At 44.3% G+C, this 24607-nt stretch overlaps 1 protein-coding gene across 2 annotated transcripts in view; it reads left to right on the forward strand.

The window, feature by feature from the left end:
• PKN1 (protein kinase N1) overlaps positions 1–24607 on the forward strand; it is a 93227-nt gene that overhangs the window by 25083 nt on the left and 43537 nt on the right. The window contains exon 1 of one of the 2 annotated variants that reach the window (XM_084838476.1): positions 18375–18503. The exons of the other annotated variant lie outside the window; for it this stretch is intronic. Within the exon in view, the coding sequence (XP_084694602.1) occupies positions 18459–18503 (45 nt within the window). The 5' untranslated portion in view covers positions 18375–18458. Of the gene's footprint in view, positions 1–18374; positions 18504–24607 lie in introns of those variants that run through there. 2 annotated transcript variants of the gene reach the window in all.

Consider the following 24607-nt stretch of genomic DNA (forward strand, 5'->3'; position numbering starts at 1 on the left):
AGAATGATGGCACTACGAACATCATTTCGCTGTCGACAGGGGGCTGTTTAGAAATAGGAGGACCTTTTCTGCCTCCTGATAGTGGCTGTCAGTGGTCTATGATGCACTGGGGCGGGGGGCAGTTCTAGGGAAAGTGGGACTCATTGGTTTCACTTGAAACGTTCCTACTAGAAAATGTGGTGGATTGAAATTGTATCTTTCCATAAGCAAACTAGAATTCTCATGGGAAAAGCCAGAGCAAGACAAAGAGAATGGGGAGTTCCTGTCTTGCCTGTTTTCTAACATTGGGGAGTAGGGAAGGGCAGATCTTTCCATTCTTTGTTGCAGTAAAACTACAGTTTCTGGGTTGGAAGCACATCATACATAGAATGCATTTGCAATCTCTTAATAGGTCTGGCATTTTGGAGACAAAGGTATTGACTTAAACCATTTTTCTTGCCATCCCATCCCTCCCCAGTCATACACTAGATACATTACACCTGGCAAGTCTGAGAAATATGTTTATATGCCTATCAATATTAACAAGGGGAATGTCTGACAAACATGCATTATAAAATTAGGTTTTATAAGAAAACAAGGGAATAATTTCAGTGGCATAATACATTTTTTTCAGTAACAAGAATGAAATCCCAAGAAAAAAATAACAAAAAATACATGCAATATATAACTTCATTATCCATGTGAGAGGAGGGAAGGATTTTGTCTTGGTTTCTGATCTAGCTCAGAACTGGGGATGAATTGGGCAACGGTTCCCTTGGGACCCTGTGAAGATAATTCAAAGCTAGAATGAAAGATTTGTCGAAATGGTAGATTTACTTGCCAGAGAACAAACAAACTTACAAAAGCCATCCTGAATGAAAGCTTAGAGCAAGGAGATAATAGAGACTAGGAAGTCTGTGGCCTGTGTTGCTTGTTCTATCCGGAACGTGGGACAATATTTCCTGTTAGGGCCCTATTTGATTTACCTGGACATCCTGACATGTGTGTTGATTTTTGCTCTTGTTATTTATTTATTTATTAAATTTATCAATCGCCCATCTGGCTGGTCACCCAGCCACTCTGGGCAATGTACAACAAAACAGTTAAAACAATACAATTCTACATTAAAAACATCATAAAAAAATACCCTAACCCACCCCGATACATACTATGGATACCCTAATTGAGAATTAAGAGCAAAGTGGGCTTAAAACTCTGCTATGGGCGTATGGCTGTGAGGTTTCTGTCAATGAGTTCAACAGATCAAGCTGATAGTAAGCAGGAAAAACTGAGAGCATGTTATAAGATGGAAGAGCATGAGCCTCTTTTACTAAAGGATCTATTATTCTGAATCTCTGAAGTAAGGAAATTAAGGGTCCCTTGTACTGTGTAAGTCACCAATATGGGTACTCTTGCCTTGCCCACCAACCTGGTGCTCTCCAGATGTTTTGGCCTACGATTGGGGCTGATAGGAGTTGTAGACCAAAACATCTGGAGGGCAATGGGTTGGGGAAGGTTCTTCTGTTCCATAAGATCCTGAAAAAAACTACAGAACAATTTATGGGTTTATTGCTGGATGTGTATAGCATGGAGTTTGTGACTGGTAGAGAGGCAGTACAGTGATTTATTTAATTAAATACAGTATTTAATTAATTTAAAATTAATTAATTTAAAATTAATTCACCTTTCAGCCTGACAACAGGCCTCCAAGTTGGTTGACAACATGAAAATGAATACATAATAAACATTATAGGCATAGTTATAGATAAGCATTGGAGACTTTTGAAGACTCAGGGCGGGTGACAATGATGAAAAATGTCCACTTTCTGGGCCTTAGAAGTTGGTGCTGCTGAGGCTGTTTCAGCTTCTGCTTTTCATGGTGTGACCATGACGATGGGTGTTATGGGGGTGGGGGCTGTCACATGACAGCTGAAATTAGGGCCAGACTAGATATGATGGTAAAGGTGTGACTGCTACCCAAAATGACAACCATTCATCTGTGATCTACTAAAACTTAACCTTGTGTGATGTCATGACATTGAGCCTTTCCCTGCCTCCAGATCCGCATCAGTAGCTACTCTACCACTGGTACAGGGAAGAAGAATGCAGAATGCTGTGACTTCATGATACAAGTTAGACGTACAGTTGTTGTTTTTGGCAGCACCCATGAATTTACCCTCATATCTTGTTTGGCCCTTGGTGCCTGTTGTTCATGTGTTTTGGGGTGCTGAGAGTATTCAGAGGATTATGTACACAAGAGTATGTAGTTTACACAATCTAGAATTGCTGCTTGGCAGCCTTGAAATCGCCGGCTTTTGTAGATGATGCTAACTGCAGCAGGAACAGTACCTCTTCCTGCTGCCCCCTCCCCTTTCCAATTGCTGAGTGCAGAAATCCTGGCAGTAGAGTAAAGATCTGTATGCCCATTGCTCATGGCTCTGTGTAGGCTCTTTGCCAAGTTGCATAAATTATTTATTGCACTGCTGCATCGGCAGCTGGTTAATGCCCTGTGGGGTACATTATAAAACTGCCAGTGTCTTAGTGCCTGAGGAGCTCAAATATGCACAGGGAGTCGTGCAGGATATAGTCTGCTTCCCCCATTTCAAACTCTGTCAAACTCCATGAAACACTATAGAATAAAATCCTCCAGTTCCATGACATCAAATTCAAACACTATTATTGTGAGAAGTGATACTTGTGATGTTGGAAAAAACTGACTCCTCTGGGAAGAAAACTGTGGAACATCAGAAGTGGAATGACACCTAGACAATTCTCCACATGTCTGGCAAGATAAGCCCTTGTCTTGACTCTGGAATCAATAATGTTGGCTGGGCTTGGTAGCCAACCATTGTGGCCACTAAGACTCTGGTTCTTCTTGCATCAGAAGCAAATAAGTGCATCCTTTGTGAACTCATTGCCTGGCAAAGAGGTTTAGTGGTGAGGAGCAGAGGTTGTGTGTTTGAACAAACCCTTATTTTCTAGGTGCAGTCTGCTACCATTTTAAAAGAGGCAATTTCTGCCTTCATGTGGTGTTTTTGGTGGCTGGCTTATAAAGAACAATGGTTACTCCCATTGCAGAATATACTAAAGATTTTTCTTGCTGGTTTCCAGAATTAAATTTATCTGCCACTGCCAATGGTGTAGACCAGCTTTTCCCATCCTGGTCCCCTCCAGATGCTTGGACTTCAACTCCCATGAGACCCAGCCAACATGGCCAGTGGTCAGGAATGCTGGGAGTTGTAGACCAAAACATCTGGAGGGCACCAGATCGGGGAAGGCTGCAGTAGACCCTTGCCTTGACTCATATTACAGATTTCAGCAAGGGTCAAGCTCCAGACAATTCGGTCTGGGGACAAGGGGGTGGGGAGCTGGCTGTCAGTCAGAGTGGGCCAGAAGCAGGTCCAAAATGGGCACGGTTTGGTTTCTAGAACAGCAATCAATGTTTAGCAGGAGCAAGAGCTTAGGCAGGCAGTCATCCCATTTAGTTCAGTATATCTTGGATCAATACCAGAAAATGTTCCAGCCTTGTGTGCAAGTATAAGGCTGGGATGGATGTGACATGTCTGTGTTCAAATTTGTTTCACTTTGGTGTCTTTCTGCATGCTAGAATTTCACTTCCTTGTAGTCTTGCTCAGACTCTTGGTGAAATCTTAGTAGTAATAGTAGCACCAGTTATGGCTGCCTCCATTTCTGTTACTGAAATGAGCGTTGACACCTGGTATTTTGATCTGGCATGATGCAGGTTATGCACTAACCTTTGCACAGATGCACAAGCAAATCATTGCTCTTTGAGTCACATAGCCTATGGTGCTAGTGTGGTTTTAAATCTAGATCAAGGGCACTCCTATTTTCCTTACTGACTTTCTTTGCCCTGAAGAGCTTTCAAAATAAAACAGCTTCTGCTCTTAAGTGAGCTGCAAAGAAAGGAGAAGGGTTCTCTTATGCCCACCAGACAACTGCTTCGAGATACGTGGAAAAGACATCTGGAAGGGAGTGCATTCAAGAGATTAAGAGAGGGAGCAGGCTGACTTTATTCTTTTACTGTGAAATCCTAGGTTGTATGTTGTATGTGTTCATCTAGAGCAGGCAGAATGTAGATATTCAGATGTTTTGAACTTCAACTTCAATTGTCAGGAATGCTGGGAGATGAAGTCCAAAACATCCGGCGATCTACTTTCTGTCCACCTGTGTTCTAGAAGCCTCAGATGAGTTTAAGGTCACCCTTGTGTTTCTGTAGTCCCTACTCTCAGGGAATTGACTACAGTACGAGTGGGTTGGAGAAAAAGATGAAGAACCAGTGCCGGTGGTGAGGCTTCTAGTTGATACTCCATTGTGACAGTGATGTTGGATGTTGCTGTCTCCCTGTCATGCAGGCCTGCTTGGCTTTGACTTCACAGTGCAAGCATGTAGAGACTGGGCAAATTACTTGTCCTAAAAGAGAAAAATAGCCAATGTATTCTGTCATAGAGCCTTTTGGAGTCAACAACAACAGTGTCCAAATTGTATGTGCTAAAATCAAGCTAGTTGCAACCAGCGTTAGCGGTAGTGTATTTCTGTCCTATGGAAGGCGGGTGGGGGTGGCGATGGTGGGAGAGGGTAACTTTGCTGCCAGAAATAATCCACAATTCATTGTTGCAGATTGAATGTGGTGAAAATGTAACTTATCAGGAACAGAGGCTTTAGCTAAAAGAATGTTGGATGGATCCTCCACAAGAAATGGTTGACTGTTCATTTCTTGTGCATAAGCATCCTTGTCTGGAAAGCTCGATGTAATAAACTCACACTGGGCATATAGACTGTTGCAAGTTCTTACCACTAAGGATTTTTTATACGTAATCAGTCTATTAAAATGAAAAGAATGTCTGAGAGCCCTGCTGCCTCCTAGATGGCTTAATTCTCCACAGTCCCCTGCTCCAATCAAGTAATGACTGAGTGCTTGTGTAATCTTTTTGAACTCCTGTTGTTTCTGTATCCTGTATGAGAATCAAATGTATATTCAGGCAGCTCGCCACTGGCTGTCTGGCCACAGGAACCTATTCATACCACTGATGAGATTCCATAAAGTACATCAGGGAGGCTGGGGGTGTTATTGATGTGTGTTTCAGGCAGTTATGCAACAGTTGTCCTCCTGGACATCTTTGTTACATCAGAGTTACATGACCAACTGCAGTACAGCTTTTAGATTGTTCAGCAGCTTTCAGGTCCCTAAAGATCTGATGGCCCACGCAGACTGGCCTGAACTCTGCTTTTGTATGCTAAAGAGAGTGTGTGTGTGTGTGTGTGTGTGTGTACATGCGTGCATGTTTATGGGCAGAGCAATGAGAGCACTTCTGCTGACAGCTGATCCCTTCAGTGCTATGCTGCGGGAAGTAGGGCACTGGCTTAGAACTCAGGAGGCCTGGCTTCCTTTCCAGCTGCTACTTTTTGCTCTGTTGGGTGATGCTAAATAAGCTACTGCCTTCTTGTTCTGGGGCACGGCACTATGAAATATCATTCTGCCTCTTTTCAAATGAGCCCCTTGGATCCCTTGCTGGATGATAAGCCGGGAAAGACAGTCCTAGAGTGGGCTTCTACACTGTGTGTGTGTGTGTGTGTGTGTGTGTACACCACCAAGGAATGCAGTACTGCAACCACTCCTGAAGAAGCCCACTCTGGACCCAATGGTATTAGACAACTACCACCTAGACACAAATACCCCTTTTTTAGGGAAGGTACTTGAGAGGGTTGTGGCGGAGCAGCTGCAGGCACTCTTGGAGGATACTAATTATCTAGACCCATTTTAGTCTGGGTTTTGACCTGGTTACGAGACTGAATCAGCCTTGGTTGCACTGATGGATGACCTTTATTGGGAGAGGAACAGGGCAGTGCAACCCTGTTAATTCTGCTCGAACTCTCATCAGCTTTTGATACCAGCAACCATGGTATCTTCCTGGATCAGTTTCATGGGATGGGTATCAGAGGCACTTAGGCAAAAAAATATTTTGAAGGTACTTTCACAAGGATTGTTGCAAACTTAAAATTTTTAGAAACCGATTCATAAACAAAAAGGTTATAGAAATATTTTCTATGGTATTATTTATTATCATTTGGTAAATTCGTTAAATTCAAAGCCCAGAAATGGAAAGTGCTTGATTTTTTTTTCATTGAATTTCCACAACATGATTGATTGCTTTGTCCTAGGTTAAAAAAGAGTGACAGAATTACAGACTTCAGCAGCTTTGACTCAATGGGCACTTTTGTAGAACCTCCTATCTGGGTGGCTGAAGACACCTAAATCCTGTACAACATGTCTTCATATGTTGAAGCTCTGCAAGATGAAGCCAGTAGTTCAGAAAAACAGCATGATAACAGGGATGAAAACTCACTATTCAGCATTCTTAATGGTTTTAGCATCTTCCACAATCTGGGTAAACCCTGCTTGCAGAACATTGCCAGTAAGGATTTGGCCTCACAAGACATCCAAGGTTCTCTATTTGGCATATCTGACTTGGAAAATGACCAGCTGCATACCTTTGTGATTCATGGCAATGAAATGCCTGCTGAAAGAGAATTTCATGCCAAAATGACTAGAATCAATCCAGAAACCTTGGATTCCCTTTATGCTGTGGTGACACAAGCTGGAGGAAAAGAAGACATTCTTTAAGCAGACAGATATATTTTACAGCCTCTTGTTGCTGTTTATCAGGGACAGTGTCAGACTGATCTGTCAGAGCTGCTATGACATGCACTTTTCACAGTGCCTTTGTCACTTGCACAGGCAAATGGATCATTAAGAAATGGACACAAATCTGTACTGGCAGATGTCCTGACTGCAGGTGATAATTGCCCAGAAATCACTGATCTCAAAAACAAGCAGGCTTGTCTAAATATTAACAGGTAAGCCCTTATAGTTTTCATTGGATTCCATCAGGGCACAAAGACTTTTGGAGATTTGCTCAGGTGTTCATTGTATTAGTGTTAAATCTGGTCAAGCATTCAAAAGAATAGATGAGATATTCGACTGATATAACATCGCATCCTCAAAATGTGAGCCCAGACAGCATCGAGCAAAACATGCTGGGTCAGTCTGCTGAGTGATAGAATATGGAACTATTTCCCTACCTGCAAACTGGAAGAATGTAATGGCATTAGCTGACAACAGGGCAGACCTAGCAACATTTCTAGCTATTCAACTAATGGCAAAAGTATGAAGTGACAAGGACCTTGTAGTAGATGGATCGTTTGCTGACCCATTCAAAGTGACATAATCTAATAATAAGCTGGATAAAACACCTTTACAAGCTTCTCATGAAGTGGGTGATGCAAGACTCGTCCTCCATGCAGCGAATGTTTCTCATGACACAGTTGTAATACCCTGCTGGGACAATGATGTCTTGGTACTTTTGCTGACACATCTTCCTACTCTTGACTTCTAGAAGACTTTAGATGAAATCTGGAACACATGCAAAAGGAAAGTACATTAACATATGAGACATCCACCAATGCCTACTGCATGATTGTGAGGCTGTGTTATCTTGTCATGCTCTCACAGGTTGTGACATTTTCCTTCAAAGGTTTCAGCAAGGAAAGTGATTATTAACAATCATCATTTGCTGAAGGGTTTAGGTGAGGGTGATTTAACACCAGAAAAACTAGTTGATGCTGAAAAATGTGTCTGTCACCTGATGCTGAAAAATGTGTCTGTCACCTGTATGGTCATGGCAATGAAGTATTTGCCAGTCAGATTAGATGTTCACAAGAACTAAACCATAATCAATACCTCCAACACAGGATGCATTGAAACAACATCTGAAAAGAGCATGATCTTTTCATCATCTTTTGGAAGCAAGCTTATAAACTGTTTCCTATCATTCATGTCCTGAAGTCATGGGATGGACATTTGAAAATGGAGAACTGAAACCTGAGCTGATGACAATTGATGCTACCCCAAATCCTGCAGATGTATTATGTTTTGCAGATGCAACAAAGGATGTAGAACATATCAGTGCAAGTGTAAAACCAGCAAAATGGCATGTACCATGAACTGTACATATAACCTTGGAGATAGCACAGGTGTTTAACAGAGCAATGGACTGAACTTCACCTACAGAGCTCAACTGTGTCTGCTGAGCAGATTTCTAGATTTATCAAAATGTACCCATGGAAAATAATAATGTTCCTTTTAACTGGAATGGTATCATGTCCAATATTATAATGCTCTTATCAAAACTTCATTTATGTTGTGTATTGATACCTTAACACAAGTTGGGTGAGCCAGAGAAAGGGTTTTGCAGAAAAACTATTTATTCAACCTAGTAGTGTTAGTATGTATGAAGCACCACGTGCTTTCTGATAGAGCTAACAGAATTTTTTGAAAATTATGTAGGTCTCAACTTTTATAACTTTTATAAAAACATAAATACGTTGTCTTTGCTGGCTAATGCAGAAAGATGGGCAAGATTAACAGAGGGCAGTATCCAATAGTGATTGGATACTGCATAAGTATTTGTGTAGTATCCATTTATGCAGGTTGGATACTGCTACCTCACATAAGGGAGCTCCGCCAACCTGTCCCCTTCCAGGAATGAGCTTTTCTGTTCCTTTTGGGGCTTGCCCCTGAAAGCGCTAAATCACCATTGTGCAAGTGGTGGGGGCCGCTTGCACAACGGAATTGGTGGGGCTGGCCACACATGGAATGAAAGAAGCAGTGAGCCATGTGCACAGATGGGCAGGACTGGATACTACCCAAATATTTTTTTTGACTTGGTGCCAAAATTAGGCATTGTGAAATTTTGCAACCTACATTTTTGAATTCAACGCACGTTTTTCACCAGGAAACATGAAGTTGCCACTAATTCCTCAAGAATGCAGTCAGCTAGCTTTCTAGAGGCCTTTTCAGAATGTTGAAGCAGTCTGTGTCCTGATTTCTGTCATTTCTGCTCTGTGGGGAGTGATCCTTATCTAAAGGGTGTCTCATTTTCTGTGGATATCTAGCAGTGTGATTCCCATGTTGTATAAGTATATAGATTCTAATTAACACAGTTTAGCTTCTTCCACTCACCTTGAGAAATCTAATTCTCTGTAGAACAATCTAATTTTCTGTAGAACACTTAGTCATCAAGAGACTTGACATATCTTCAGATCAGGTGAATGTCCAAGGGGAGGGCATGTGCTGAGCTAAGTTGAAAAGCTATGATGTCACTAAGGGCAGAGAAGCCAAGGAAGCAGCCCCCATACTGGGACAGTATGCATGGAAAGAGGTATGTTGTGCAGATAGGTTGCTTCCCTTGTAATCCATGAATTTTGCAATCTGATCCAGAAATTACATAAGAACATAAGAGCCCTGCTGGATCAGTCCATCTAGTCTAGCATTCTGTTCATACAATGGCCAACTAGCTGTATGAAACCCACAAGCAGGACATGAGTGCAATAGCACTCTGCGAGTCATTTTCCCCAGCAACTGGTGTACATGGGCATGCTGCCTGTGATACTGGAGGTAGCATATAGCCATCCGGATTAGTCATCATTGATAGCCTTATCCTCCAGGAATTTGTCCAATCCCCATTGAAAGCCATCCAAATTGGTGGCCATCATTACATCTTGTGGTAGTGAATTCCATAGTTTACCTATGCGCTGTGTGAAGAAATACTTCCTTTTATTTGTCTTCAGTCTCCCACCAGTCAGCTTAATGGGATGACCCCCAGGTTCTAGCATTAATGTCTCCCTATCCACTTTCTCCACACCATGCATAATTTTATACACCTCTATCATGTCTCCCCTTACTCGCCTTACTCGCCAGACATTGTAATCTTGCCTTATAAGGGAGTTACTCCAGCCTCTTGATAATTTGTGTTGCCCTTTTCTGGAACTTTTCCAATTGTAAAATACCTTTTTTAGGTGTGGCGATCATAACTGTACGTAGTATTTCATGTGTGGTCACACACTAGATTCATATAAGCAGTTTTGCTTATATTGATATTGGCAGTTTTATTTTTTGCTTCCTTTCCTAATTATGCCCAACATGGAATTTGCCTTCTTTCACAGCAGCTGCACCCTGAAATGAATGGTTTATGGATTGTAGAGCTGCAGTCCATGTGCATAGGGATCCAGCCAGGGGCACTACTCATGAGCATGATCCTCTGACTGGAAAATGTAACATGTAAGGCTGACAACCTGTGCTTCTTCCATGTTCCCAGAGCAACTTGGTGCACACTTCCCTGATGAAAGCCATCTGGGATGTGTTACTGAACTCCCATTGTCTCTCTGACTTGGGACAGAGTGAATGGCCACATTGTGATGTCCAGGTTCTCAGCTGTTGGATTGCTCAGGCCAAGGGAGATCAGTTTCTGCCAAATAGGAGTGGGTGTCAGTGCAATTAGCAGAATTAGGAAGTCCAGCAAAGCTCTGGCATGCTACATTAAGGAGCACTCTGCTGAGAACTCAACATGGACCCTGAACTAGGCCATGATGAATTAAATCCAGACTGTTCTTCAAGCTACATCATAGCTGGTCTGATAATATGGGTCTATATCAGCTCGGTGTGTGCTCTGTCCCTGCACTTCCTAAGGTATTTTAGGAGCCTGACATCAGCACCACTGAATATGTGGGTACAGTTGGCATAAGCCATAAGCACAGTGGTCACAATGTAGGGGTTGGCAATATTCTGATGGCACTGCATACCTGGATGATTGAGGAAGCACCGACCCAGAATCTGAAGGACATGTGAGGTTTCTTCTGTCTCACTCAAGCCGTGCAAAGTTGTCACAGACATATACGTGCAGTTTGACAGGATCATTCACTGTCTGTTTCCTTCTCTGGCAACAACAGCACTCTATGAGCTGATTTGTATGACACAACAGCCCACCGTGGGTTATTTATTTAACCCACAGTCAGGCTGTGGTGCATGCGGGGCACATGCGGGCACCATTTTGCATATCCAACCCCCACTTGCATAACCCTCACATAGCTCTAGAACAGACCATGGGTTATGTGAGGGTTGTTTAACCCTCGCATAACCCACATTCACTGGGTTTGCATGATATGACAACCCCTGAGCGGGGCTGGATATGCAAAATGGTGCCTGCAGGCATGGTTCATTGTGGGTTAACAAGCCATGACATGTCATCCAAACCAGGTCATTGTTTAGAAAGAGCCAGATGTAAAGTGGAATGACTGGGAAATGGCCTGGCCTTGGGAAGGACATGCACACCGTCTTCTGCTTCAACTGTGGGGGCAAACAGGTTGAACTGGAGAGAGAAAAGTCTTTATTCTAAACCTCCAAGGTCTCTCTACCAAGGGTGGCAAAATAGCCTTGGAGCGTAAGGACGTACTGCCCTCCCTAGAATCTGCAACACAAACCATTCTACATTCCTGTCTCCTGTAGCAATGCCTGCTTTGATTCCTGGCTCTGTTCCCATTGTGCAGTGGCAAGTCTGTTGATTAGAGAGAGCTGAGACTTATGAACCAGGATGTTTTGTTTTTGTTCCTGGGACTACTAGTAAGAAAGGGATGGACAGCATCTAGGACTGTCGGCTTTTGGAAGGCAGTACTGCCCACAGCAAGGGACCAGTGAGAGATTGGAGTCTTGGGTCCTCTTCCAAGCTGTAAGAGGACAGCTGGGTATGATGTTTTAAAAAAGCACATCATTGAAATGCAGTTGCAGCAGGGAAGAGAAAGACATCATTCTGATATAGCCACTGCCATTCACAATGAAAGGGGTGAAGGAAATTATTATCTTGAATGTTTGCCCCTCACCCTCCAGTTCTGATATATGAAAGCCATAGCCACCCTCTTTGATCTGATGTCATCAAAAAGGGAGGCCGGAAATAATCCTTTTGTGTGACAGCTACCTGGCTTTTCTCAGGCCTTCAGGGCATTCTTAAAGCTATTGTGTGTAGAAGAGAGTTGCTTTCCTCCTATAGCTGCGCTAAGTGCTGGTCCCAGAGGGGGAGCCCTATCACTGAGTAAAGTTGGGAACAGCCCAGTTTGTTCTGTACAAAGCACCAGACATAGACTCAGGTTTAGATGTTAAGGCTGCCCTTTTAGATTGGGACTCTGTTATGGACTCGAGCTGCTCCAGTGTATTATAATAAACTTCCACAAATCTATCTAGAAGACTCTGGTCCTTTGCTTTCCTATAATACATTAGCTCAGTCATGAGGTCCACAGTATACTCATTTATACCAATCCATTAAAGATGGTGGTTATTATAGATTTCCAGTGAGAGACAGTGCATATTTTTGTATTAGTTAGAAGACAAGGGATTAACTTAAGGTCATCATATGCAATGGTCTTCTTTAAATATCCCCAGAGTGCTGCTATTGGTCATTTCAAATGTCATAGCAGGTCTTCTCTTTAACTGCTGCCAAAATATGTTTCCAAAAAGCCACAGCAAGAGGGCAAACAAAATACACGAAAGAGATCAGCGTTTGGTGAGTTATATGCTCATTTCTTATTTAAGGGGGGAGTTCAGCATTCACCCTCTTATAAAACGTTATCCAAGCAGCCTAATACTAAGCAAGTTGATGGCTATAGATGTATAAGCTAGAGCTTTTGAATAAACTAGGACAAAACAATCTTAAGTTGTATTCAGGAAAAACAGAAGATAACGTAGACTCAGACACATAAGAAAACAAACCCATAAATAGCATGCTACAACTGAACTAAAACTCTGATTTAACTAGAAGTGGGAAATGCCAAAATGGGGGAAATTCTTGGTTAGTAGAGTTCTTTACAATTCCCATACCTTCCTTTCAAGGGCAACTAGGATACAAGACCTTGTTCAAGTGTAGCTCGTGACCTAACGTGTCAAGTGGCTTGACCCAAGCAAAAGCATTTGTTTCAGACTGGAACAAAGGGTGCTTCCAGAGGAGGCTTTTATGGTGCCTTTGCCTTACTTCATTCATGGAATTTTATAGGGGGCCCAGACATTGTCAGCATCTTCAGCTAATAATCTTCCCATGTTTTCCCATCATTTTCCCATCAGAAAATCCATTAAGAAAGAACATACAGCATAGCTGCACAATGCCTTCTGAGGTGTAACAGTAGGAACCCCCCCATATGGAAGCACTCAACGGCTTAGCAATAAGCCATCCTGAGGAAGAAGGGCAGTTACCCTATAGAGGATAATGAACATTTAGAATTCATACAGATGTACATAATTTTGAGTGGTGAGCCTAGTCTGTACTGTCTGTATTGTGCACCTAAACAAAATCTTCTATCCTAATTGAGCTCCAGATACATTGGTTCTATATATTTATAGCAGACACTGGCTGTGCACAGTACTGAGTGCCTGGAAACTGGTGACATTACTAAAGCATTTTCTTCAATGTTTAAAAAAATTATTCAACTTTAGAAAGGAGTGGGCAGAGAATGATGGAATAAATGTCCATGCAGCATTTCAAAAATACATTTATTTTATTTAGTTAGCTTAGCTAGCTATAGCATTTCTATACCACTGTCTATCCTAGGATTTCTAGGTGATTTACAAAAGTTAAAAACAACAAAATAAAAAGCAAAACAAGCATAAAAGCAGAAGATTACTGAAACAGCATTTGATTCACTGGCCAGTATATGTGTCAAATGTGTTGTGAATGCAGTGAGAAGCCAGGCTCAAGTGTGTGAAAAGGATACCTGGATAATGGAAGAGATGAAGAGGATGTGGACTCTGTGATGCAGAGAGGCATACATGTCTGATGAGCTGAACCTGTGCTTGTGGTAGCTTTCAGATTTGGACACAGGCATCATGGCTCTGCTATAGTAAAGAAGAATAGAGAAAAATTAATATGCAGAATAGCATGCATGCACACATATATCTGTCACAGACCCATCCTACATTGAATCCTGGATCTGTGTGCTGGTACAAATCTTTTGTTTTCTGTTGCTTCTCAGTGGAATCAGATCCAATTAAGAATCTAGCTGCTTTGGCTCCAGGTACAATACAGTAGATTTGCATAAGTTGTATTAAAGGTGTATTTCTCTTTTCAGACAGCTGGTCTTGTGACACAAGCTGCTCCATAATTCTAAGCCACTGAACCTCTAAAATTTACCTGTTTCCCTTCTGTGTCACTCCCCCTTGTTCTGGTTTATATGCATATATAACATAATTGCATACGCTCTCTTCCTGAGAAACTATTTTGTGGTGTATAACCCTCAACAGCAAGCAGTGGGTGAAAATAGGGTGATTGGCATGAAGAGGGCAAAGAGGCCCTGCCTGTAGGACCAAAGGGCAACCCTTATATGTGTCAGTTGTTGGAAGTCTGAGCATCCTGCCTAAAGGATGCCGGATTACATATACATTTGGGTTTTTTTTAATGATCTGAACCTTTGCAAATGAAAAAAGAGTTAACACTTCTTGCCTGGTCCTGCTTTTGATCATTGGCCATGGCAGCATATTGACTGTAGACATGAAGTTTTCTTGCACTGTTTTGGACAAAAGCATTTGCATTTCTAGGCTTTACTTCTCCATTATGATAAACCCTGCTACATGTAGGTATTTGAAGGTATATATAACCCCGTGTTCTACTTTTATGTCTGCAGAACACAGTAAAAACCCCACAAAGTTATCTTGGGGTAGATATTGGGGACAGAATGTGTTTGACTTCCATTACCTACATGCTCAACTCTGCATTCACATTTGTGGTTCCGTGAGTTTTTCAGATCTGAACATCGCTTATCTTTCTCTGCCCAGGGCATATGGAACAGCACAAGGGAAAGTGAATGAATGCTTTGTCCTCTTTCCTGCGGTATAATGCCCTCCCCCTAGCCATGCTGCACCGAGACTGGCTAAAGTAGCCTCCTCCCCTTGCCCTGACCTCTCTATTGCAGTGCCTGCTGCACTGTGCTAGGGTCAGCTCTGCCTCTGAAGGAAGGTGGGTGAGTCAGCAGCAGTTCCATTTCCTGCACTGCATCAGGAGGTATCCAGAACAAGCACTGAGGCTGTTTAGACTGTGACCTGGCTCGATTCCAACCCAGAGCTGAGTGCGCCTGCTCTACATATATGCTCCAGACTGCAAGAAGTCTGAGCTTGCAAGCGCAGTTTCAGTGAGACCCGTTATCAGAGCCAAACGGCCAGGTTTTTCTTTTATTTGTCCCTCACATCTCCACGGGACAGTTGACTCCAGAGGAAGTTGATCACAATCTGCACCTCAGAAAGAACTCTCAGTTGTACCTTTGTGACTGACCGTCCTTCAGCAGCAGCTTTTTCTTAGGGCCGCTTTCTTTGTAGTCAACAGTGCAGATTTTTCGTGCAGACTAATGCAGCAGCTTTGGCGACTGCTGCAGTCAGCGGGACTGCTGTAAATTCACAGCCAAACTATATGTTACATAATTAGTGCTTTTTATGTAAAAGTGTGGTTAATCTGGCCACGGTTATTTTGAAGGAAAAACAGCTGCATGGGCCCCCAATCCAGAATGTGCTCCTGATCTAGATTGGGGGACTGCACCAGTTTCCTGCTGAAAATCCCCCAGCCCAGCTGTTATTTGCCCCTGTGCTATGCATAAGGGGAGTATTTTCTTCAGGAAACTAGTGTAGACTCCCAATTCAGATTGGGAACACATTTTGCATTAGGAGGCCTGCATGGCTGCCATTTCCTTCAAAATAACAGTGACCGGCTTAAGCAGACTTTAAAAAAAGCATGAATAATGTAATGTTCCCTCGTATACATGTACAGAAATACTGCATTTGCATTGCAGTTGCCCTAATGCAAACTTACGTTTTTGTTGGTGCATATGAGTTTACAGCAAATTTGACTAGGTTCAATATTGAATGCCTTAGTCTTTACTGGTGAGTGTCTTCGGTATGTCAGAAATACCCACCTCTCTCTAACAGCCAAAAGAGCAAGTGGTACAGTCCTCCTATGATGTCAGGAAGAAAGCATATTCAGCCTGATTTTCCCCCTGAAGTACTGCCTTTCCATGTGACAGAGATTCTGATGAGGGAAGCATTCAAACATGGGATTCACTGCCTGCATTCTGAAGAGCTACTGTCCTAGGACAGCTGTATCATTGTTTAAAAATCTACTCAAACTTTTCATTGCATCCTCCCTTGAACCCCAGCAACACCTTCTCAGCAGAGCCTATAGGCAGAGTAGCTTGTACTGCATTGTTGTTGTTGTTTTTAAGCCAACAACATGATAACAAACCAACATTCTATACCAAAAATGTAACCCAGATCTTGAAACATTGAATTCTTTCTCATCTATAGCTCTCCTCAGAGTGCGCAATGCCAGATGTAAGGGGCAAAGTGATCTGATCAAGGGACAGTGCCAGCAAGCCTTGGCTCTGAATGTTATCATGAACCATACTGGTAAAAAGAGCTAAGCCCTTCTGTCATTGAGGTATCACTGCCAACCCTGCCTCAGTCTCTTCAATGCACCAGCTTAAGGTGTGTGTGTGTGGGGTGGGGTGGGGGGGTGTTATATCTGTATGTCCCATTGTCCTAGACACAGCACTGTAGTAACTTCTTTATTGGGCAGTCATACTGCTTGCTTGGCTGCTTGGTTTGTTCTGTACACAGAGACAAAGGAAGCACCCTCGAGGCTTTACGTGGAATGTACACAGCAGTGGTGGTGGGGGAGTTCCCCTCATCTAGGTGGTGCTCAGTCCAAGGGCTCTTACATTCTTCTAATAAATAGAAGAGGGTGATTTGGTCCAGCTGCAAACAGAAAGCAAGATTTCCACTGATCTGAAAGCCGGCTTTGCCTAATAAGTAGAGAAAAAGTGAGAAGCAGGCAGTTCTGGAGTATAACTACACACACAGGACCTATCTGCATCGATAGTGTACCTTTCTGTGATACGCCAGCTTCCTAATTGTGCCATACTGTGATCTGGATTTATTATGAGATTGCATCAGCTCATCTGCTGGGGCCTGGTAGATAGAAGGTCCAGCTGCAAATACAGAAAGTTTTGATAGGGAGTGTGGAGGAGGAGAGGGGAGGGGTAGGAGAAGCGGAGAGAATTAGCTCTCATACCACCACCACCACTCTAATTTGCTAGTGTGATCATTTGAATAAAACAGCCTGCTTCCCAACGTCCCTAATCTAAGTGTCTATTTGCCTGGCACCAAGGTGTAGCTATTTCTGCAGGGTGGGAGCTAGTGTTTTGTGTAGATCTGTGCCTCGTTTTTCTGCTATATGGTCCTTGAAGTGGCTTATAATAAACAAAACATCATCAAATTTTTAAAAGAGATGCATCAAAGGTGAAGATGCTCTTGTTTTTTTTCCATTATTTTATTTTGAGATTTTCCATCAGTGGAAAATGTATGGTACTAAAATTTGCTCCTCCCAAATGCTGAGCTAGGAACTATCATGTTGGAGGATGAAATTGGGAAGTGTAAAGCTCCAAATGCCAAAAAAGAAAAAAAGGCACAAGTGCAATTAATGTTACTTGGGAGAAAAACTAAGGGATACTTTCTAGTCTAGTGTTGCTAATGAGAGGAAGCATAAGAAAAGAGTTAATCATCTCACTGCACAAGGTGTTCGATTTAAAAAGAACAGTTGCAAGGAGGAATTGTGCCAGACCCTGGTAGAGAAGGAGTACTGCAAAGATTGCATCTTTCTGTAAAGTGGTGTGCAAAAGCAGCTGGAATGCAGTGAATCATAAAGGACCACAACTCTGGCTCTGGAATCTGTGTTACTCCTGTGTAACTATATCCCTGCTTCCTGCCTTCTCTGGTCAATGTTGTAAGGATCTGACTTCCGCATATCTGCTAACAGTATGTTTGTCTTGTCTTGTGCCAATTAAGAATTGAGATACAGATATTCTTTTTTATCTTTGGCCATTGGTGTGTGGGTGACCTGATGACCTTTACTGCTTTACTCCCGCTTTGCTAGTAGAAAGACTACACATTTCTCTCTGCCTCACAAGGGAATCTGTGCTGGAGACAGATCTGAGAAACTGCTAGCATTCGTTTTTCAAAATATGAGGGAACGGCCATTTGTCATTTGTCCCCCCCCCCCCCGCAGCCTTTGGTGCATCCTGAAATTGTTTAGCACACCGCACGGTCTAATCTAATTAGGTCTTTTTGACTCCTTCTGCATTCTGTCTTAAGACTCCCACACTGCAAACTTTTGGGCTCTAACATCATGCTTTACACTCTTTCTCTCCCCCGCCCCTTCCATTTGTTTGCTTAACATCCAGCCTATAGAAGAGTTCTGGAGTACTCAAAAGCTTGCTCAATATTTTGTGAAATTTTAGTTGGCCCAAATAAATGTATTGTCCTCCTATGATGTTTGGATATATTTTTCCCTTGCAAATTCACCCAGAAGGGAAATAGGATGGCATGTAGTAAGTCAGCAGGGCGGGTATGTAGGCCCCACCAGTACTCCCTTCAGTTGGCCTGTGTTCCGGTATTGCCAGCAAATACAGGAACTCTGTTAGGAAGTGGTTTGTTTGCACACAGGCTGGAAGGGCCGTTTGAGTCAACAGGCAGGAAGTGAGGGTGTAGCCAGCACACAGTTGCGAGCAGACGGGTGGCCTGCTGTGCCTCTCCTTGGGACAAGATGTCTTTTTCAGAGCCAGAAACAAACTCTGAGCATGACCTGGAGGTACTAACTTTTGGAATGGTCTATCAGGAGGGTGGGAAATAATTTAACCATTTCCCCCACCCCCTTCTTTAGAGTAACTGAACAATGGGAGGGAGGGCTTTGTACGTGTGGCAAGGTTATGGTAGCTAAAGGGACGCATACCTTAAATCAATATAGGGCAGTAAGAGGGGCAGGAATCCTAATCTAAATGAGGATTTCGGGTTTAGGAACACTGCAGCATGAGTGTGAGATGTGAATGCTTACATATACCATGAAGTGTATTTATGGCTTGGGAACTGTGCTGCGTTATCTACAAGTGACCTGTATGTGTTAGAGAAAGGAGAGACTACAGTATTTAATCGTACAAGGCATCTGAGATGAAGAACAACAGATGTACAGTGTGTGCGTGCGTATGTGCGTGTGCATGGAGGCATGCATACAAATGTAAGGAGAGGCTATAATGTGTTCTGTAGGTTAGGTTTACCACTACATAAACTGGCTGTGAAGTGTCAAACCTTTTAAAATGCCAGTCTTCATTGGGGAGTGGATATATGTAGGTTCTTCATTGGGGAGTGGATATATGTAGGTTCTTGCTGTGCTTTTGGAACTAGGATTATCTCCAGCTTGTCTTGCTCAAAAGCTTTTGCACTCCAGCTTTCATCCCCTCCCGTCTCCATTATCCACTTCAGTTAGATATTCTAGCTATCCCTATGCTATATGTTCTCGACTCTTCAGCTGTACCCTATTTCTGCAAATGGACACAGTAAGAAACAGAAGGATATTAGTTCTTCTACCAGACTCTACTGCAGGTGTGGGAAACCTCTTTCAGCCTGAGGGCCGAATTCAGTTTCAGAGAAGCTCTCGAGGGCCACATTCCAGTGGTGGGTGGGGCTGAAGGCAAAGGGGGTGGGGCCAAAAATCCAAAAGATGCCAGCATATTATAGCTTAAAGCTCTTACTGCTAGTAACTAAGCCATAGGAGGCACATTTCAAACTTTTGGAGTGGGGAAAAAACTGCACAAAAGCCAGGAAACCACCTGGATGGGGTGGTTGGGGAAAAGGGAGGTGGGGCATGGCCCTCTAGGACATCCCAGGGGACCAGAGTCAGACCCCAGGAGGGCTGGATTTGGCTCCCAGGACTTGGGCTCCCCACCCATGCTTCTCAGGCTCTGGGCATTGTTCCTTGTGTAGCAACATGAAATGTTAGAAGAGTGCAGTTGTCTGTTGTGTACCCCCAGGCCATTTGTTTAATTCCCTCCAGCAGGCTTGTGGGGCTGATTCCCTTGCTGAATAAACTATGTGAATGACACTTAACTGTAGAACTGAATGTGCCAAGTCCCCACCTGGGCTCATATCCCATAGTTGGAGTACTGACAGCCTCCAACTGCAACTCTGACAGCCTCAATATTAGTGCCAGAAGAAATTTTCCCAGTCTGTATTGTCCATTCCAAGTTGGCACCAATCAGACCATTATTACTGAGAGAATGCTTTTAATTTTGGCTCAACCCCTTAATCCTTGTCCCTCTCCCCATCACCACTGAACAAAGCTTAAGGTCTTGTAACCATATTGTGTGTATATTCCTCCTTTGTCTCTAACCTTGCCCTTCCTCGTCCACTGTTTTCCTCATCTATCAAACCTAAGGCTGCAAGTGCTTCAGGGCATGGACCTGTCTTGCTTGTGTAACTCCTGTAAAGCCTCATGTAGTCTGATGGTGCTGTAGAAGTAATAATCACAATTTGCAAAAGGCTCTCTGCAAATCCTTGTGTTGGGTTGTATCCAATGTTAGTTCTATTTTGAGTAGACCCATTGAAATTAATTGGACTTAGGTTAGACTAACATTAGATACAACCCTTTATTTGTCTTTACAACAACTCATGACTAGTCACTATTATATATACTTTACATAAGTCTTTTCCGTGGCCATGACTAAAGCCTACACTACCTCTTAAAGAGGAGTTGATGCATTTAGGCTATAATCCTAAACATGCATATTTCAAAGTAAATGTGATTAGGATTGGGCTGTAAATGAAATTTTGCAGGACCTCATAGTTCCTCCTGCCCAGGGAGCTTGGCTGTGTTCAGATGCTGTGCTACATTTAGCATAATGAGAGGGAGCTGCAGCAAGCCTGGGGAGCACTACCTCTCTTCCTCTGGTGCAGCCATGAAGAAGGGTTTGGAAGCCTTGGTTTCCGGTTTCCAGCTTGTTGTTTTGTCCGAACTCGACAAACTGGTTAATGTTAACAGGTTTGTTTGAAACAGGCCGAGTTCAAGCGATGAGGTATGAAACTGGCTTGTAAAACAAACCACAGTTAACATTAACCACAGCTTAAGGTTTGGACAACACGACAAGCTGTGGTTAATTGAAATGAGAAGCGAAAGCTTCCAAAACTACTCCTCCCAACTGGCCTGGAGGAGGGAGTATGTGAAGTCCAAATGTGGCCATGACATAGCAAAGAAATGGATACTCTATTACCTCCATTGGACCGAATGGTGGAGAAACCCTGAGATGCTGTAGTAGTGTAGTAGACTCGAAGGGCAGTCTGGGGATTCTGCTCGTGTACCGTCCACCCCGCTGCACGACTGACTTCCTGGCCGAGGTGCTTGAGGTGGTCTCTGATGTGTGTGTACAGTCCCCTAACTTACTGGTGTTGGGGGACTTCAACGTACATTCGGAGGCCATCCTCACAGGAGCACCTCGGGACTTCATGGAGACCATGGCCTCCTGGGAGCTGCACCATATTCTAACTGGGCCCACCCATGTAGCCGGTCATGCACTAGACCTTGTGTTTGTTTCTGGAGAAGCGGGGAGTGATCTGGAAGTCGGGGGTATATCCACCACCCCCTTGTCATGGTCAGATCACTATCTGGTGATGTTGGACTTCTCGGTTCCACAACCCCTCCGCAGGGGTGGAGGACCCATTAAAATGGTCCGCCCCAGGTGTCTTATGGATCCAAATGGATTCCTGAACGCGCTTGGGGATTCTCTGGGGCATGCCAACGGCCACTCGGTTGAGACCCTGGTGGGTGGCTGGAATGCCGCAATCACTGGGGCATTAGATCGGGTGGCTCCGAAACGCCCTCTCCCCCTGAACAGGGCTCGGACTGCACCATGGTTCAATCCGCGGTTACGAGCTCTGAAACAGGAGGTGAGACGGCTAGAGCGCTGGTGGCGGAAGTCTCGCTCCAAAGACGATCAGACACGGGCTAGAGCTATATCTTCAGCCTATCACGTGGCGGTGAAGGCAGCAAAAAAGGAATATTATGCTGCCTCCATCGCGTCTGCAGAGTGCTGCCCCAGGAGGCTGTTCCAAGTGGTCCGGAGCCTGGTCGGTCCTGTGGCTCCGGAACCACTGGAGCATTCTAAGGCCTCCTGTGAGGCTTTGGCAAGGCACTTTGCAGATAAAATTGATCAGATTAGGTGTGTTACTCTGCACACTGTGGATACAGTTAGTGAGCAAGAGGCGGCCTGTGGCAAACCGGTTTTGTGGGATCGGTTCCAGCTTCTTCCTCCTGATGAAGTGGACAAGGTGCTTTCATCTGTAAGGCCAACCACCTGCTTACTTGATCCTTGCCCATCTTGGCTCATTATGAGCTGCAGAGAGAGACTGGGTGAGGGGATCAAGGCGGTGGTGAATGCCTCCCTTGAGGAGGGAGTGATGCCATCAGCCCTCAAGGAGGCAGTGATAAGACCGCTCTTAAAGAAGCCCTCCTTGGATCCTCAAGTTCTGAACAACTTTCGCCCAGTCTCAAATCTGCCATTTTTGGGCAAGGTGATTGAGCGGGTGGTGGCGGTGCAGTTGAAGGCACACTTGGAAGAAACTGATTATCTAGACCCATTTCAGTCGGGCTTCAGGCCTGGGCATGGGACAGAAACGGCCTTGGTCGCCTTGGTGGATGATATGAGGAGGGCTCTGGATAGGGGTGAATGCTCCTTCCTTGTTCTCCTCGACCTCTCAGCGGCTTTTGATACCGTTGACCACGGTATCCTCCTGGACCGCCTGGAGGGGTTGGGCATTGGAAACACTGTATTGCGGTGGCTCCGGTCCTTCCTCTCTGGCAGGTACCAGAGGGTAGCACTGGGAGAGGAGGTTTCGGACCCGTGGCCACTTACTTGTGGGGTGCCACAGGGTTCCATCCTCTCCCCGATGCTATTTAACATCTATGTGAAGCCACTGGGGGCTATCATCAGGAGGTTTGGGGTGCAGTGTCATCAATATGCGGATGACACTCAGCTCTACCTCTCATTCAAATCTTCACCAAGGTTGGCCATAGAATCCCTGTCCAAATGTCTGGAGACGGTGAGTGGCTGGATGGGGAGGAATAAGCTGAAGCTCAACCCTGACAAGACCGAGGTACTTTTGGTGGGAGACAAGAGGAGGCTGGGGGATGTTGACCTGGTGTTGAATGGGGTACAGCTACCCTTGAAAGACCAGGTCCGCAGCCTGGGGGTCATTTTGGACTCCCAGCTGTCCATGGAGGCTCAGGCGTCAGCTGTGAGCCGGACAGCGCTGTATCAACTCCATCTGATACGGCGGCTGCGCCCCTACCTTCCCAACCATCTGCTCCCATCGGTAGTACATGCCCTGGTCTCCTCTCGTTTAGACTACTGTAATGCGCTCTACGTGGGGTTACCCTTGAAGACGGTTCGGAAACTGCAGCTGGTACAGAACGCGGCGGCTCGCCTGATTAAAGGCAGCCGCTGGCGAGATCACATCACTCCAGTGCTGAAGGAGTTGCACTGGTTACCAGTTGTTTTCCGGGCCAAATTCAAGGTGTTGGTTTTGACCTTTAAAACCCTATATGGTTCCGGCCCAGCCTATCTTAAGGAGCGCCTCCAGCAACACCAGACAGGCCGCTTAACAAGATCAGCCTCGGATGGCCTTCTCTCTGTCCCATCAGCCAGGACAGCTAGACTGGTGGGGACGAGGGAGAGGGCCTTCTCTGTGGTGGCCCCCACTCTGTGGAACTCCCTCCCTAGGGAACTCCGTCATGCCCCCTCTTTAATGAGCTTCCGTCGTGCATTAAAAACGTGGTTGTTCACGCAGGCATTTGGGGTGGGTTAGGGTATTTTTTTTAAAAAAAATTTATGGTAAAATTTTATTGTTTTAAATTGTTTATGGTGAGTTGTACATCGCCCAGAGTGGCTGGGTGACCAGTCAGATGGGCGATTAATAAATTTAATAAATAAATTTAATAAATAAATAAATAGTTCCACCCACATTGAAGCAGCACACTGAGTAGCTAGGCTTTCAGTACACCCTGGGTTGTTCTGCACAGCAGTGTTTTTTGAAGGCTTGAGAATCTGTCTGTTGGCCTTATTAGTGAAATGAAACTAAGGGCCCTGAGGGTTCTTAAGCACTGCTTTCATAGTGCTGCAAATAAAGGAGCTGGGCAGGAACTGGCAGGCTGAACATCTAAAGAGTTGCATATCCTCCAGGCTGGATATATAGTGGTCAGAAGAGTGTGTGTGTGTGTGTGTGTGTGTGAGAGAGAGAGAGAGAGAGAGAGAGAAGCCAGGGTTTCTGGGTTGTATTTCTAGCTGGGGGAGGGGGGAGATGTTGGCCTGCATGGAGGACTGTAGTTCTTAGGAGACAGTGTTGTGATTACTTGTTGTTGTTCAGTCGTTACGTTGTGATTACTAACAGAACAGAACAGAACAGAACAGAACAGAACAGAATAGAGGCTGGAGCCAGGAATGCTGAATTCTGTTCTGGATCCATTTATCATTCCTGGTCCAGTGGCAGACTGCTATAGTAATGTCTCCCACTCTCCTCCCCTTTCTGTACCTCTTCACTCTCTCTTTTTAAAATAGCATTTCCATGAAATGTCTAGCAATGTGAGAGCATTTGTTGTTGTTGTTCAGTCCTTCAGTCGTGTCCGACTCTTCGTGACCCCATGGACCATAACACGCCAGGCCTTCCTGTCCTGCTCTCTCTCCCGGAGCGTGCTCAAGTCCATATTCATCGCATCGGTGATGCTATCTAGCCATCTCATCCTCTGCCGCCCCCTTCTCCTTTTGCCTTCAGTCTTTTGCATCAGGGTCTTTTCCAGAGAGTTTTCTCTTCACATTAGGTGGCCAAAATATTTGAGCTTCAGCTTCAGTATCTGTCCTTCCAAAGAGCACT

The sequence above is a fragment of the Heloderma suspectum genome, chromosome 2 (assembly GCF_057233095.1).
Source record: "Heloderma suspectum isolate Gila_16-S chromosome 2, 16-S_ref, whole genome shotgun sequence".
Classification (NCBI taxonomy): Eukaryota; Metazoa; Chordata; class Lepidosauria; order Squamata; family Helodermatidae; genus Heloderma; species Heloderma suspectum.